Source organism: Aethalodelphis obliquidens, unplaced genomic scaffold, assembly GCF_003676395.1.
Source record: "Aethalodelphis obliquidens isolate GAN/ISIS:26980383/991018 unplaced genomic scaffold, ASM367639v1 scaffold42, whole genome shotgun sequence".
Lineage (NCBI taxonomy): Eukaryota > Metazoa > Chordata > Mammalia > Artiodactyla > Delphinidae > Aethalodelphis > Aethalodelphis obliquidens.
In genome coordinates this window covers 9994646-10011366 of record NW_020837986.1, presented here as the reverse complement: position 1 = coordinate 10011366, position 16721 = coordinate 9994646, and the positions used below count along the sequence as shown (strand labels likewise).

At 41.1% G+C, this 16721-nt stretch overlaps 1 protein-coding gene across 5 annotated transcripts in view; it reads left to right on the top strand.

Annotated features, from left to right (window-relative positions):
- The window catches only part of PHF20 (PHD finger protein 20), a 134798-nt gene that overhangs the window by 46913 nt on the left and 71164 nt on the right, over positions 1–16721 (top strand). For all 5 annotated transcript variants that reach the window (XM_027078414.1, XM_027078415.1, XM_027078416.1 and 2 more), the window contains 3 exons: positions 7681–7760; positions 11161–11548; positions 16057–16170. In XM_027078414.1, the coding sequence (XP_026934215.1) occupies positions 7681–7760; positions 11161–11548; positions 16057–16170 (582 nt within the window). The remainder of the gene's footprint in view (positions 1–7680; positions 7761–11160; positions 11549–16056; positions 16171–16721) is intronic.

Below are 16721 nucleotides of genomic sequence, written 5' to 3'. Positions count from 1 at the left end.
GTTGTCTTTTCGTCTTGTTTATGGTTTCCTTTGGTGTACAAAAACTTTTAAGTTTCATTAGGTCCCATTTGTTTACTTTTGTTTTTATTTCCATTACTCTAGGAGGTGGATCAAAAAAGAGCTTGCTGTGATTTATGTCAGAGTGTTCTTCCTATGTTTTCCTCTAGGAGTTTTACAGTGTCCAGTCTTACATTTAGGTTTCTAATCCATTTTGAGTTTAATTTTGTGTATGGTGTTAGGGAGTGTTCTAATCTTATTCTTTTACATGTAGCTGTCCAGTTTTCCCAGCACCACTTACTGAAGAGACTGTCTTTTCTCCATTGTGTATCCTTGCCTCCTTTGTCATAGATTAGTTGACCATAGGTGTGTGGGTTTATCTCTGGGCTTTCTGTCTTGTTCCATTGATCTATATTTCTGTTTTTGTGCCAGTACCATATTGTCTTGATGACTGTAACTTTGTAGTATAGTCTGAAGTCAGGGAGTCTGATTCCTGCAGCTCTGCTTTTTTCCCTCAAGACTGCTTTGGCTATTCGGGGTCTTTTGTGTCTCCATACAAATTATAAGATTTTTTGTTCTAGTTCTGTAAAAAATGCCATTAGTAATTTGATAGGGATTGCATTGAATCTGTAGATTGCTTTTGGATAGTGTTGTCATTTTCACAATGTTGATTCTTCCAATCCAAGAACATGGTATCTCTCTCCATCTATTGGCATCATCTTTAATTTCTTTCATCAGTGTCTTATAGTTTTCTGCATACAGGTCTTTTGTCTCCCTAGGTAGGTTTATTCCTAGGTATTTTATTCTTGTTGTTGCAATGGTAAATGGGAGTGTTTCCTTAATTTCTCTTTCAGATTTTTCATCATTAGCATATAGGAATGCAAGAGATATCTGTGCATTAATTTTGTATCCTGCAACTTTACCAAATTCATTGATTAGCTCGAGTAGTTTTCTGGTGGCATCTTTAGGATTCTCTATATATAGTATCTTGTCATCTGCAAACAGTGACAGTTTTACTTCTTCTTTTCCAATTTGTATTCTTTTTATTTCTTTTTCTTCTCTGATTGCCATGGCTAGGACTTCCAAAACTGTGTTGAATAATAGTGGTGAGAGGGCTTCCCTGGTGGCGCAGTGGTTGAGAGTCTGCCAGCCGATGCAGGGGACACGGGTTTGTGCCCCGGTCCCGGGAAGATCCCACATGCTGTGGAGTGGCTGGGCCCATGCGCCATGGCCGCTGAGTCTGCGCGTCCGGAGCCTGTGCTCCACAACGGGAGAGGCTACAACAGTGAGAGGCCCGCGTACCGCAAAAAAAAAAAAGAAAAAAGAATAGTGGTGAGAGTGGACATCCTTGTCTTCTTCCTGATCTTAGAGGAAACGTGTTCAGTTTTTCACCATTGAGAATGATGTTTGCTGTGGGTTTGTCGTATATGGCCTTTATCATGTTGAGGTAGGTTCCCTCTATGCCTACTTTCCGGAGAGTTTTTATCATAAATGGGTGTTGAATTTTGTCAGAAGCTTTTTCTGCATCTGTTGAGATGCTCATATGGTTTTTATTCTTCAGTTTGTTAATATGGTGTATCACGTTGATTGATTTGTGTATACTGAAGAATCCTTGAATCTCTGGGATAAATCCCACTTGATCATGGTGTATGATCCTTTTAATGTGTTGTTGGATTCTGTTTGCTAGTATTTTGTTGAGGGTTTTTGCATCTATATTCATCAGTGATATTGGTCTGTAATTTTCTTTTTTTTGTAGTATCTTTGTCTGGTTTTGGTATCAGGGTGATGGTGGCCTCATAGAATGAGTTAAGGAGTGCTCCTTCCTCCGCAGTTTTTTGGAAGATTTTGAGAAGGATGGATGTTAGCTCTTCTCTAAATGTTTGATAGAATTCACCTGTGAAGACACCTGGTCCTGGACTTTTGTTTGTGGGAAGTTTTTTTTTTTTTTTTTTTTTTTTTGCAGTATGCGGGCCTCTCACTGTTGTTGTGGCCTTTCCTGTTGCGGAGCACAGGCTCCGGACGTGCAGGCTCAGCGGCCATGGCTCACGGGCCTAGCTGCTCCGCGGCATGTATGATCTTCCCGGACCGGGGCATGAACCCGTGTCCCCTGCATCGGCAGGCGGACTCTCAACTACTGCGCCACCAGGGAAGCCCAATTTTCTTAAGTTTACTGAGGCTTGATTTGTGACCCAAGATGTGATCTATCCTGGAGAATGTTCCGTGGGCATTTGAGAAGAAAGTGTAATCTGCTCTTTTTGGATAGAATGTCCTATAAATATCAATTAAATCTATCTGGTCTATTGTGTGATTTAAAGCTTTTGTTTCCTTATTAATTTTCTCTTTGGATGATCTGTCCATTGGTGTAAGTGAGGGGTTAAAGTCCCCCACTATTATTGTATCACTGTCGATTTCCTCTTTTATAGCTGTTAGCAGTTGCCTTATGTATTGAGGTGCTCCTATGTTGGGTGCATATATATTTATAATTGTTATATGTTCTTCTTGGATGGATCCCTTGATCATTATGTAGTGTCCTTCCTTGTCTCTTGTAATATTCTTTATTTTAAAGTCTATTTTATCTGATATGAGTATTGCTACTCCAGCTTTCTTTTGATTTCCATTTGCATGGAATATCTTTTTCCATCCCTCCATTTTCAGTCTGAATGTGTCCCTAGGTCTGAAGTGGGTCTCTTATAGACAGCATATATATGGGTCTTGTTTTTGTATCTATTCAGCAAGCCTGTGTCTTTTGGTTGGAGCATTTAATCCATTCACGTTTAAGGTAATTATTGATATGTATGTTCCTATGACCATTTTCTTAACTGTTTTGGGTTTGTTTTTGTAGGTTCTTTTCTTCTCTTGTGTTTCCCACTTAGAGAAATTCTTTCAGCATTTGTTGTAGAGCTGGTTTGGTGGTGCTGAATTTTCTTAGCTTTTGCTTGTCTGTAAAGCTTTTGATTTCTCCATCGAATCTGAATGAGATCCTTGCCGGGTAGAGTAATCTTGGTTGTAGGTTCTTCTCTTTCATCACTTGAAGTATATCATGCCACTCCCTTCTGGCTTGTAGAGTTTCTGCTGAGAAATCAGCTGTTACCTTTATGGGAGTTCCCTTGTATGTTATTTGTCATTTTTCCCTTGCTGCTTTCAGTAATTTGTCTTTAATTTTTGCCAGTTTGATTACTGTGTGTCTCGGCGTGTTTCTCCTTGGGTTTATCCTCTATGGGACTTTCTGTGCTTCCTGGACTTGCGTGGCTATTTCCTTTCCCATGTTAGGGAAGTTTTCGACTATAATCTCTTCAAATATTTTCTCGGGTCCTTTCTCTCATCTCCTTCTGGGACCCCTATAATGCGAATGTTGTTGTGTTTAATGTTGTCCCAGAGCTCTCTTAGGCCGTCTTCATTTCTTTTCATTCTTTTTTTTATTCTGTTCCGCAGCAGTGAATTCCACCATTCTGTCTTCCAGGTCACTTATCCATTCTTCTGTCTCAGTTATTCTGCTATAGATTCCTTCTAATGTAGTTTTCATTTCAGTTATTGTATTGTTCATCTCTTTTTGTTTGTTCTTTAATTCTTCTAGGTCTTTGTTAAACATTTCTTTCATCTTCTCGATCTTTGCTTCCATTCTTTTTCCGAGGTCCTAGATCATTTTCCTATCATTATTCTGAATTCTTTTTCTCTCTTTTTTTTTTGCGGTACATGGGCCTCTCACTGTTGTGGCCTCTCCCGTTGCGGAGCACAGGCTCCGGACACGCAGGCTCAGCGGCCATGGCTCATGGGCCCATCCGCTCCATGGCACGTGGGATCTTCCTGGACCGGGGCATGAACCCGTGTCCCCTGCATCGGCAGGCAGACTCTCAACCACTGCACCACCAGGGAAGCCCCTGAATTCTTTTTCTGGAAGTTGCCTATCTCCACTTCATTTAGTTGTTTTTCTGGGGTTTTATCTTGTTCCTTCATCTGGTACATAGCCCTCTGCCTTTTCATCTTGTCTATCTTTCTGGGAATGTGGTTTTCATTCCACAGGCTGCAGGATTGTACTTCGTGCTTCTGCTGTCTGCCCTCTGGTGGATGAGACTATCTAAGAGGCTTGTGCAAGTTTCCTGATGGGAGGGACTGGTGGTGGGTAGAGCCGGCTGTTGCTCTGGTGGGCAGAGCTCAGTAAAACTTTAATCCACTTGTCTGCTGATGGGTGGGGCTGGGTTCCCTCCCTGTTGGTTGTTTGGCCTGAGGCGACCCAACACTGGAGCCTACCTAGGCTCTTTGGTGGGGCTAATGGTGGACTCTGGGAGGGCTCACGCCAAGGGGTACTTCCCAGAACTTCTGCTGCCAGTGTCCTAGTCCTCACGGTGAGACAGAGCCACCCCCCGCCTCTGCAGGAGACCCCTCAACACTAGCAGGTAGGTCTGGTTCAGTCTCCTATGGGGTCATTGCTCCTTCCCCTGGGTCGTGATGTGCACACTACTTTGTGTGTGCCCTCCAAGAGTGGAGTCTCTGTTTACCCCAATCCTGTCGAAGTCCTGCAATCAAATTCCGCTAGCCTTCAAAGTCTGATTCTCTAGGAATTCCTCCTACTATTGCCGGACCCCTAGGTTGGGAAGCCTGACGTGGGGCTCTGAACCTTCACTCCAGTGGGTGGACTTCTGTGGTATAAGTGTTCTCCAGTTTGTGAGTCACCCACCCAGCAGTTACGGGATTTGATTTTATTGTGATTGTGCCCCTCCTACCGTCTCATTGCGGCTTCTCCTTTGTCTTTGGATGTAGGGTATCTTTTTTGGTGAGTTCCAGTGTCTTCCTGTCGATGATTGTTGAGCAGTTAGTTGTGATTCTGGTGTTCTCGCAAGGTGGAGTCTTTTTTGTTTTTAATTTTTGGCTGCGTCGCGTCTTCTTTGCTGCGCACAGGCTTTCTTCTAGTTGTGGCGAGCAAGGGCTTTGCTTCGTTGCGGTGTGCGGGCTTCTCATTGCTGTGGCTTGTCTTGTTGGGGAGCACGGGCTCTACGTGTGCGGGCTTCAGTAGTTGTGGCTCACAGGCTGTAGAGCACAGGCTGAGTAGTTGTGGCTCACGGGCTTAGCTGCTCTGTGGCATGTAGGATCTTCCTGGACCAGGGCCAGAACCCATGTCGCCTGTATTGGCAGACGAATTCTTAACCACTGTGCCACCAGGGAAGTCCTCAAGGTCTTACTAAAACACATTTCTGTGTCACACTCTCAGAGTTTTTGATTCAGTATATTGGGGGTGGGGCTGATAATTTGCATTTCCAGTAATTTCACAGGGTTGTTCATGCTGCTGGTCTGGGGACTACACTTTGATAAACACTGGTTACAGTGAGCATGGCGCTGTGTGAGAAACTACTCTCAGATGTGTTCTCTAGCCTTGAAGAGCCTGCCTTCGATTTGGGATCTGCCTTCTATATGAAGGCACCTAAATGTGAGTCTCTGCAGGTCAGGTACCAAATGAGTCTGAGAAGTTCAGAGGAGGGAGAACTCTCCAGTAGCAGGGAAATCAGGAAGCTTTTACTGAGCTATTGTGGTCTTTTGAGCTGAGTACTTAAGGATCAATGAGTGGCACATTCCAGGCAGGAAAACACTTCTTCGTGTGGAGGTGGAAATGTCACAAGACAGTTTCAGTGGGTGGCAAGTAGCTAGTCACTTTGAGTTGGTGGGTATTGTATGCTGGTAATTCGAAATAAGGTTTGGAAAATAATTGGGCTCAGATTGCTTGGACTTTGAGCACTGAAGAGGTGGCTAGCCATGGGCAGGGCCTTATTCAGGGCTGGAGGAGCAGGCCGGTGGGTGGGGAGAGAATGTATAAGAAGGAGGCAACCAGCCAGAAGATCTTAACTTCATCGTTGCATTATTCTGCTCCCAACCCTTGGGATATATTTTTTTTCTTCCATGTTGGGTAGCAAATTGGTCCTGAAAACTGACCATGTTTACTAGTGGTAAATCATTACATGATTACCAGTGGTTCATTGATAATCTTGACAAGATTAACTGTGATTTTTTTTTTTTTTTAATAGATCCCTGGAACCAAAAAAAAAAGAAAAATGAGAGAGAGAGAGAGAGACATGGGTGGGTTCTAAAATGCAAAAGGCTGAAAGTGTTGGTTTGGGTACAGCTAATGAGAACTTTTGTAGTTGGATGTGTTATTTGGTGAGATAAGATTATTTGGATTTCCAGTTTCAGTTTTTTAGCAGAGAGTGATTTTTGTTGGACTTAAAAAAAAAAAAAACGGAACAAAACTAACAATGTAGCGGTCACCATTTAGTGCTTTGGCCTAGTCTCTATTTTGAAATATTGTAATATGCAGCTAATTCATATGGATTTTGAGAGTAATGTGACCTCTAAAAACATAATACCTTTAGCAGATGGTCGTATTTCTTTTCAAGTTGAAAAGATATTACTACTTCTAAGCCCAGAAAATAAAGATTAAGTGATAAACATTAATAATTCACCAAGCAATAAGTAAATCTGCATTTTCCTTATATCCTATTTTTTTTTAATTGAAGTATAGTTGATGTACAATATTATATGTTACAGGTGTAAATATAGTGATTCACAATTTTTAAAGGTTACACTCCATTCATAGTTCTTATAAAATATTGGCTATATTCCCTGTGTTGAATAATATATCCTTGTAGCTTATTTTATACATAATAGTTTGTACTTCTTAATCTCCTATCCCTATTTTGCCCCTCCTCTGTTTCCTTCTCCCTACGGGTAACCACTAGTTTGTTCTCTGTATCTGTGAATGTTTCTGTTTTGTTATATTCACTCCTTTGTTGTATTTTTTAGATTCCACACGTGAGATCATATAGTATTTGTCTTGTCTGATTTATTTCACTTAGCATAATACCCTCCAAGTCCATCCATGTTGCTGCAAATTTCATTCTTTTTTCATGGTTGAGTAGTATTCCATTGTATATGTATATGTGTATATATATATACCACCTCTTTTATCCATCCGTCTGTTGATGGACACTTAGATTGCTTCCATATCTTGGCAATTGTAAATAATGCTGTGAACATTGGGGTGCATGTATCTTTTCGGATTAGTGCTTTTGTTTTTTTCGGATATATACCAAGGAGTGGAATTGCTGGGTCATGTGGTAATTCTATTTTTAGTATTTTGAGACACCTCTATACTGTTTTTTCCACAGTGGCTGCACCAGTTTACATTCCCACCAAGACTGTAACACAGTATATCTTTCCATCTTCAGTTTCTTACATCAGTGTCTTATAGTTTTCCAAGTACAGGTCTTTTACCTCCTTAGGTAGGTTTATTCCTCGGTATCTTATTCTTTTTGATGCAACAATAAACGGGATTGTTCCCTTAATTTCTCTGATAGTTCATTGTTGGTGTTTCCTTACATTCTTAATTGTTTTACTGCTCTTTGTTCTTGGTCTAAGTCAGTGCAAGTTTTTAAGATTTAGTGAAGCACCATAAAAATGAGGTTTTTTTGGGATGGATTTTGATTTGTATAGATAAAAAGATTTGTAAGATAAAGAGGAAAAGGCAAGTGTACTATTATTATCTTGGACATAAGTAAGATTGAATGTGATTCTTGAACAACTTTTTAATTTCCATATGTTTATTATTGTGGTTGGAACTCCCTTGTGTTTATGCTTTGAAAAGTTCTGTTGCTTTCATGAAACTGCAAGTTAAAATCATATCTTTTTGAATTTTAGGTACTTACACTGTGAAATTTTATGATGGAGTAGTTCAGACTGTCAAACATATTCATGTCAAAGCTTTTTCGAAAGATCAGGTGAGAAATGTGGTTTTATGCTTTGTAGTATGAATAATGCTAATGTTATAGTTTTGTTTCTCAAAGATGTTACATTTGTTTATGATGACAAAATCTTTCCTTCATCTGACATGATTTCACCAGAAAGCAGTACACAAGTTTTCAGAAATTGTAAATATTTGTCTCTCTCTCTGCCTTTTTCTTTTCATACCAATTCTTTTCAGAAGTGCCAGTACTTGCGTACCATTACCTGTTATCTGTCTTTTTCCCAAAGCGCCTGGTTGTTATTCTTTCTTCTGTCTTCCTGTGCTCTGCCCACAGAGCTGTTTCCCCTCACAGGGAACTTGCTGAGTGGTTGAAGAGATGGAGATGTTTTCTCCTCATGTGACTTTGTCCTTCAGCTCAGGACCATGGCTTGGTGGTTACGGAGCCACCATTTGGCATAGATTTGGCAAGCACTCGTGCTAGATGTGCCTGGGTTGAAATTTTTGTTTCCTTTTGTCCCTTTCGCCATCCATGTACTTGTCTAAGCACGGGTCCTGAGTTTTTTTTTTTTTGAGGTACGCGGGCCTCTCACTGTTGTGGCCTCTCTCGTTGCGGAGCACAGGCTCCGGACGCGCAGGCTCAGCGGCCATGGCTCACGGGCCCAGCCGCTCCGCAGCATGTGGGATCTTCCCGGACCGGGGCGCGAACCCGTGTCCCCTGCGTTGGCAGGCGGACTCTCAACCACTGCGCCACCAGGGAAGCCCCGGGTCCTGAGTTTTGATACTGGAAATGTGGTACACACAGATAGATTCTGGCCACCTGGAAGTGTTGCCTACTTTCTTCGTGATTTTTTTTTCCCTTTTAGTTTTTTTTAATATTTATGTCTTAATGAAATAGCTGAGGGGAAAGATTCTGATTGTAACTAATTATTATTTACTTCTTTGGGTGGTTGTTGATATGACAGTATTTGGTAATCCTGGAACCTTCTAATAAATTCTTCTGAACATATATTTAGCAATTCCAAAGCATCATGATACATGATATTGTTAAAGATAATCTCAGAAGTGTTTTTGCCTTTCTGGTTTTCCTCTTCAGAAAATTGACAAAATTATAAAGCTTTAGCCCTGAAGATGTTTTCTCTTTGATCATTTGCTTCTCAGGCATCTAAGGAACTACACAGCACTCTAAAACATTATTTTGGCCTTCAATTTGGCAATTTTTATGTTAAGTTTGTGGAATGAGTTAATATAGATAGAGGACTGTATTAAGAACATGTCCAGAGCTGTCATATTGTATCTAGAATCTACACAAATGGAAGTCTAGGGCTCCACATAACAAACGTTCATCTGTTTCCTCTGATTGATAGTACTCATGGTGCCTTAGCTTGGGGATGGGCACCTCACCCTGTGTGGATTTGTGGGTCTTCAGTCCTCAATTCCCAGCTGCCTCTGAGTGTCTCATGTCATCTCAGACCTGGCAGGTGGTCAAGCACAGGCCCATGGCTCCTGTTTGTTTTTCTTTTCCAAGAGAACATAGTGGTTTGGATAAATGACTTCTCAGCTAGGCCACTTACAAAGCAAAATTTCTTACAAATATCTGTCAGACAATTTTTAAAGCTTTTTTCATATAGTATTAGATTGTTTTTTTGTTTTTTAAATAGGATTGTACTGCCCTAAGTGGTTTGATAATCTATATTGCAGGAACATTTATCTTTTTTTGAAGTTATAGAAACAATATATGTTTGCTGTAGAAAATTTAGACAGTACAGAAAAGGGCAAAGAAAGTAAAAATTGTATAATTCTATCATCTAGATGCAATTGCTCTTAACATTTTAATGTATAGCCTTCTGTATTTTTTTAAAAAGATACTTATGTATATATATTTTTCTTTTCCAAATTTGAGTCATATGTCACTGTTCTATAACTTGCTCTTTTTTTTTTTTTGCGGTATGTGGGCCTCTCACTGTTGTGGCCTCTCCCGTTGCGGAGCACAGGCTCCGGACACGCAGGCTCAGCGGCCATGGCTCACAGGCCCAGCCGCTCCGCGGCATGTGGGATCCTCCCGGACCGGAGCACAAACCCACGTCCCCTGCATCGGCAGGCATACTATCAACCACTGCACCACCAGGGAAGCCCTGTAACTTGCTCTTTTAACAAAATAACGTTTTCCCAAGTTCCTAAGTACTGTATGGGAATATAGCTTTTAATGGCTAAGTAGTATTTATAATATGTATGTAACCCTACTTTGTGTAACCAGTTTTCTAATGGTCATTTAAGGATATTTGTAAATCTGGGTACACACGTCTGATTATATTGTTATCAGATTTCATTTCTAGGAATTTATTCGAGTTCAAAAGTATAAACATAAGACTTTTGACCTAAATTGCCAGCCCCCCTTCCTGGTGGTTGCAGTTTATATTTCTGCCAGCAGTTACTGAGGAGTGCTTGTCCTCAAACCTGGCTGCTTTCAGAAAACTTTGGAGACTTGAAAAAAATATTTTCTTTTAGTTTCTAACCACAGGGATTCTCCTTGTTTATTACTTTTCCCTCTGGAACAAATTAAACTTTTACTCACTGTGTATTTAGGCAGTCCTTCCTGCTCCTGTCAAAAATCTGTGTGCCAAGTGTGTGCTTGGTGCTAGGGATCCAATATGAACATGATGTGGTGGTCTCTGCTCTTCTCTTGAGGTCTTGGAAGAAAGATACTTACGCAAATAAACTTAATTGTAGTTTTAGAAACTCCAGAGCTTTCAGAGCTTGCTTTATTATGAGACAGTATACTAGGACACAAGATTTTTAAGATGAATTTTGAAAAAGTAATTTAGGAGGAAAGTAACCAAGAAGAAGTACTTTCTCCTAATGGACAAAAACTCAGTAGCTCAGGAACGCAGTAGGTGGCTTGTTCGACTGAGCACAGCCTTTACCCAGTAGAGGAAGCAAAGACCGTGTTTTTGAGGTGGAAAATCTTTACAGCTTTCTGGTTCGCCTCTAGTTATCAGTTTGGGTTCTTCTCTACGCAGGACATCAGCATCTGCTGGCAAACTGAGCCAGCCTCTGAAAGGGCCTGGGTCAGTGTAGTCATTCTTGGGAGGAGACGGACGGGGCATGAAGGCATCTCTGTCAAAAAGATTGCTTCCCAGAAGAGGTCCCTGGGGTAGTTGTCTGTCCCTTTAATAATTTTTTAGTGACTTACTAATCAAAAGGGGAGATAGCATTGTCTCAGAAGGAATTGAACATGGCTGTTATTTTCTTTAAACTTAGGACTGTTTTTCAAACCTCAGAATATGGGTGTATATTTTCAGTGGTGCTTTCCATTACATGACCTGATACATGTCCTCTTTTAATTTCTTTGTCTTCATAAGTTTACAAAAAACCATCTGATTTTATATTTGCAAGTAATCACAAAGTGTGATTCATCGCTATTTTGCTCATTTTAGAATATTGTGGATAATGCTAGGCCTAAAGAAACAGAACACAAAAGTCTTTCATCATCTCCTGATAAACGAGAGAAGTTTAAAGAGCAGAGAAAAGCCACAGCCAATGTGAAGAAAGACAAAGAGGACAAAGCCTTAAAGACAGAAAAGAGACCCAAACAGCCTGATAAAGAAGGAAAGTTAATCTGTTCTGAAAAGGGGAAGGTGTCAGAGAAGAGCCTTCCCAAGAACGAGAAAGAAGATAAGGAGAACATTTCAGAAAATGACAGAGAGTATTCTGGAGATGCTCAAGTGGATAAGAAACCTGAAAATGACATTGTGAAGAGTCCACAAGAAAACTTGAGGGAGCCAAAAAGAAAGCGAGGCAGACCCCCTTCCATAGCTCCTACTGGTGAGTTCCCCAAGTGTGCAATGCCAGAGTGTTCTTCTGTGGTCCTTTGTGGTTCTTTATAACTTCTGTACTTCAAGCCTTTGTTTTTGTGACTGACTTTGAATCATCCTGTCATCTAAAAACAAGTCATGCCCATAGACCTGAATTTTATGGGAGGTATATATCCAGGTGAACATAAGTTTTGGAAACGTGTCCTTGACTGGGCTTCTGGGGTGACAGATAACTCTTCACTAGATACTTCAGCTTATATGATAAAGCCTAATAAGCTAAGGCCTTTTGCTTTTGCCAATTCAAATGATTTCACTTTAAGTAAGCTTACTAGAACGTAGAATCAGGAAATAGTGTTTTCATGAGTGACATGAAAGGGGAAAGGAGAAGTAAATAGGTGTGGGCATCTGGAGGAGGCGACAAGAAAGAACACTGGACCTAGGAACGTATGGGTACATTTGAAATTGAGATCTCTGGAGAGTGATTATGGATCGGAAATTTTCCCTGTCTAAATAAAAAGCTGAGATGGCTAATTGGTAGAGTCAAGGTTAGAGGATTTAGGGAAAAATACACAATTATTTTAAAAAGTTGAAATATGGAATTCTTCTAAAATAGCCAAGAAAGAAACAAACCCTGAATTTTTTCCTAAGGCAAACATTCCTTCTCTAGATTGAGTGGCGTGAAGAACCCCCAGGATCTCTAGACTGAACACTGCCTATAATTATCTGGCCGTGGCCTTCAGACATTCTTGTTTATATGTTCTTTACATAAATATTGAAAAACTGTGAATCCCCTAGTTTGTTTTTTTTTTTTTTTTTTGCGGTACGTGGGCCTCTCACTGTTGTGGCCTCTTCCTTTGCGGGGCACAGGCTCCGGACGCGCAGGCTCAGTGGCCATGGCTCACGGGCCCAGCCGCTCCACAGCATGTGGGATCCTCTCGGACTGGGGCACGAACCCATGTCCCCTGCATCGGCAGGTGGACTCTCAACCACTGCGCCACCAGGGAAGCCCGAATCCCCTAGTTTTCAAGTGATACCTGGGGACTTGCCTGGCAGTTCAGCAGTTAAGACTCCACACTTCCACTGCGGGGGGCTCTGGTCCGATCCCCGGTCGGGGAACTAAGATCCCACACGACATGTGGCGAGGCCAAAAAAAAAAAGTGATACCTGTTTTTTTCTTACAAGTTTGAATAGCTGCTAAAGGTAAATTTAAAATATAAAATATGACAAAATATATTTTCATCAAAACTGTGGAACTACAGAGTTAGCTCAGTTGTTGTTCCCTTATGATGCAGAATGCAAAGCCAGTCCTATCTGTCAATCCAGACAGCTACACCAGACTTAATTTCTGTGGCAGAAGCTCTACCTTTATTTACTTCAAATAAATGTATTAGTACTTGTTCCCAGTAGACAGCCTTCTTAAATCTTCTGATTTTAAGGTATGAAATAAGACAATAGATTGATTTCTTCCTAGATGAAATAAGGCACTTCCCCCTTCAGTGGTTATAAGTGGGTTTCATTCTCAAGATCTGAGCATGCTGGAATTGTCCCTACGCCTAACTAGGGCCTAGACCTGTGCTGTCCGATATGGTAGCTGCTAGCCACCTGTGGTTACTGAGCACTTGAAATGTGGCTACTCTGAATTGAGATGGGCTGTAACTTGTAAAATACACAAGGGAGGGAATTCCCTGGTGGTCCAGTGGTTAGGACTCTGTGCTTTTAGCACCGAGAGAGGGCCTGGGTTCAATGCCTGGTCGGGGAATTAAGATCCTGCTAGCCATGCAGCGTGGCCAAAACAAAACAAAAAACCACACTGGTTTTCAAATAGTACCAAAAAAAAAAAAAAAAAACAAACACCCAGGAATGTAAAATATCTCAATAACTTAAAATTATTGACTACATGTTGGAATGATGTTTCGGATGTATTGGGTTAAATAAAATATATTCTTAAAATTAATTTCACTTTTTTTAACTTCTTAAAGTGACAACTAAAAATTGAAAATTACCTATGTGGCTTCCATTTATGGCCCTCATATTCCTATTGGACAGCATTGGCCTCATTGGCTTTCTCAGTAGGGTTCCAAGAGAGAATTAAGCTCTAATGCCCAAGGCATCTGTGACCTCTAATGAATTGACTTCTGCAAATTGAGAATGTTAGTAGAATGATAAACCACTCTTGGGAGAATTGAGAAAATAACCTTTGTGTTCTGTTTTCAGATGAGGAACCCTAATTGAGAAAGTCCGGAGGTTTTAAACCTCTGGGCAGCGTACCATGTTGAGATGTGGGATATAATAAGCAGGCCTTTTTATTAAGTGTAGGATTTCACACCAGATAGGATCAATTTAATAGAGAACTGGAGTTTTCCAAGCTTACTGTTAACACTTGCCTGAGGCATTCCTCCCCAGTCAGAATTTTCTGAAGCAGGATCTGGGAATGCTAATTGTTAACAACCTTCCCAGATAATTCTTACTGTAATAAGAGTTTGGGAAACACTGAACTTCTGTATGGTCAGCCCCAGTTTGTATGTGGTATCAAAATGAAGAAGGTTTGCCAGTGTCTAATATATAGTTCAAATCCCCTTTAAAAATTGCTTGGAATAAGTTCATTGACACGGTGGAGTCTTGAGCTCTCTAGATTGTACAGACCTTATTGGAACAGGATCTGAGCTGTTTGGGGAAGGTTGTTTGTGTTTAATTTGGAATGTGTGTGATCTCCAAGTTCCCACTCTTGGAACAAAATAATGTTGGCACACTGAGAAGATTGAACACAGGAAGAGCCAAAGAGTTCAGCACTCTCATCAGGTTTGCGTCCTCAGAGCTCAGCCCTGTCTCCTTTGGCCATTTGACATGGCAGATCTGAAGCTGCTGGTCTTAGATGAGTCTTTTCTCTCCCTTCCCCATTCCCCTCCCATTTCCTTCCCTTCCTCCCTCTTCTTTCTCCTGGCTGCTGCTTTCTCTCATTTCAACCCTCATCAGACCCCCAGCCCTACCTTTGCCTCAAGCTTCCCAATTTCTTTTCTTTTCTTGTTTTAAAATTAATTAATTTATTTTTGGCTGCATTGGGTCTTCGTTGCTGCGCACAGGCTTCCTCTAGTTGCAACGAGCAGGGGCTACTCTTCACTGCTGTGTGTGGGCTTCTCATTGTGGTGGCTTCTCTTGTTGCAGAGCACGGGCTCTAGGCGTGTGGGCTTCAGTAGTTGTGGCACACAGGCTCAGTAGTTGTGGCTCGCGGGCTCTAGAGCACAGGCTCAGTAGTTGTGGCGCACGGGCTTAGTTGCTTTGCAGCATGTGGGATTTTCCCGGACCAGGGCTCGAACCCGTGTCCCCTGCATTGGCAGGCGGAGTCTTAACCACTGTGCCACCAGGGAAGTCTCCCACTATTTCTTTTCTTTTCTTTTTTTCTTTTGCCTGCCTTTTAGATTCTCACCTTTCCTCATGGGGAAGAACTTCTTAAGTGTTAGGTTTAAAAATACAGAGTGAGGGACTTCCCTGGTGGCGCAGTGGTTAAGAATCAGCCTGCCAATGCAGGGGACGTGGGTTCGATCCCTGGCCTGGGAAGATCCTTCATGCCGTGGAGCAACTAAGCCCGTGCACCACAACTACTGAACCTGTGCTCTATAGCCCGCGAGCCACAACTACTGAGCCCATGCGCCACAACTACTGAAGCCCCCGCGCCTTGAGCCCCTGCTCCGCAACAAGAGAAGCCACTGTAATGAGAAGCCTGCACACTGCAATGAAGAGTAGCCCCCGCTGGCTGTAACTAGAGAAAGCCCGTGCATAGCAACGAAGACCCAACGCAGCCAAAAATAAATAAATAAACTTTAAAAAAAAAAAATTGAGTGAGCACTATCTAAGGGTTTAGCTTCTGCACTGCTAAATTATGTCAGGGCTGGATTTTCCAGTGTTAAGCAGCCTTGCCTGGCACTGACTATCAAATAGCATAGTCTCCTGAGAATTTTCTGGAATTGTTTTTAAGAGGTTGTAAATGTTGACATTCTTTTTGGTCCTTCAAAATTAGGACAATGCCACGCTAACCAATTTAGCAAGTAGAGGTTGAAAATAATAATCAAGCCATAGTCCCAGGGTACACATTTTAAGAATTAGCCTGCCTGGTAGATTTCCTGAGTATTGTATAAACCAAATTTTGATAAGAAGATTTGATTGTGATAAAAATGACTTTTCTGTTGCCTTTGTACCCTCATATTTTAAAGCAGTCACGTTGGGGTATTTAAAGAGAGGGTTTCAGGAGATAAATATATGAATAGAGCTGGGTCATAGGAGAAACCAAAAAGATTCAGGAGGTCAGTCTGCAGGGTGTCTGCGTCTCCTAAAAGGAAGTAATTTCTCACCCATTTCACTTTTTTTTCCCCTTTTGGCTTAAGTAAGAATTCCCTTTGAGGGCCTATTTATCATGCAAGGATGTGTGTGGATGTTTATAATATGTTTTATTTACATGTAATATGAGGATTGGTCACTAAGAAACTACATACCTATTTTTGTGTGGTTTTATATATATTGTAGCTGTGGACTCAAACTCTCAAACTTTGCAACCAATAACATTGGAATTGAGAAGACGGAAGATATCAAAAGGAAGTGAAGTCCCATTAAAACGTCCTCGGCTTGACAAAAATTCATGTGAGTCTTCAGTTTGTGTATGTGTGGCTAGAACTTGACATCCATTGGGTTAATTCCCCTGTGTCCATCTGTCCCCTATTCCTTATAGGCGCTGATGCTTGTCCTTGATCACAGGGGCTAGTGTGAGTGGGATGTGGTTGGATCAGAGGAGTTCTGCTAGAGGAAAAATAAATCTCAGAGCACAGGCTGTGTTAATGTTGGGGTCAGTGGTGTTGTCTCTATGCCCATAAACTCCTTCTGATATGAATTCCACTGGAAATTTAATGGCTTCGGAAGGGATGGATTTCATATGCTGAGTGAAACTGTAAAAATACTACTTACTGATTTTACTGTATAGTACAGGGAACTATATTCAATATCTTATAATAACCTATAGTGGAAAAGAATCTGAGAAAGAACATATATATATGTACATACATACATATGTACGTATATATATGTACATACCTGAAACTGTCACTTTGCTGTACACCTGAAACTATCACAACATTGTAAACCAACTACACTTCCATTAAAAAATTACTATTTATTGATTTTTTTAAAAGTACCTG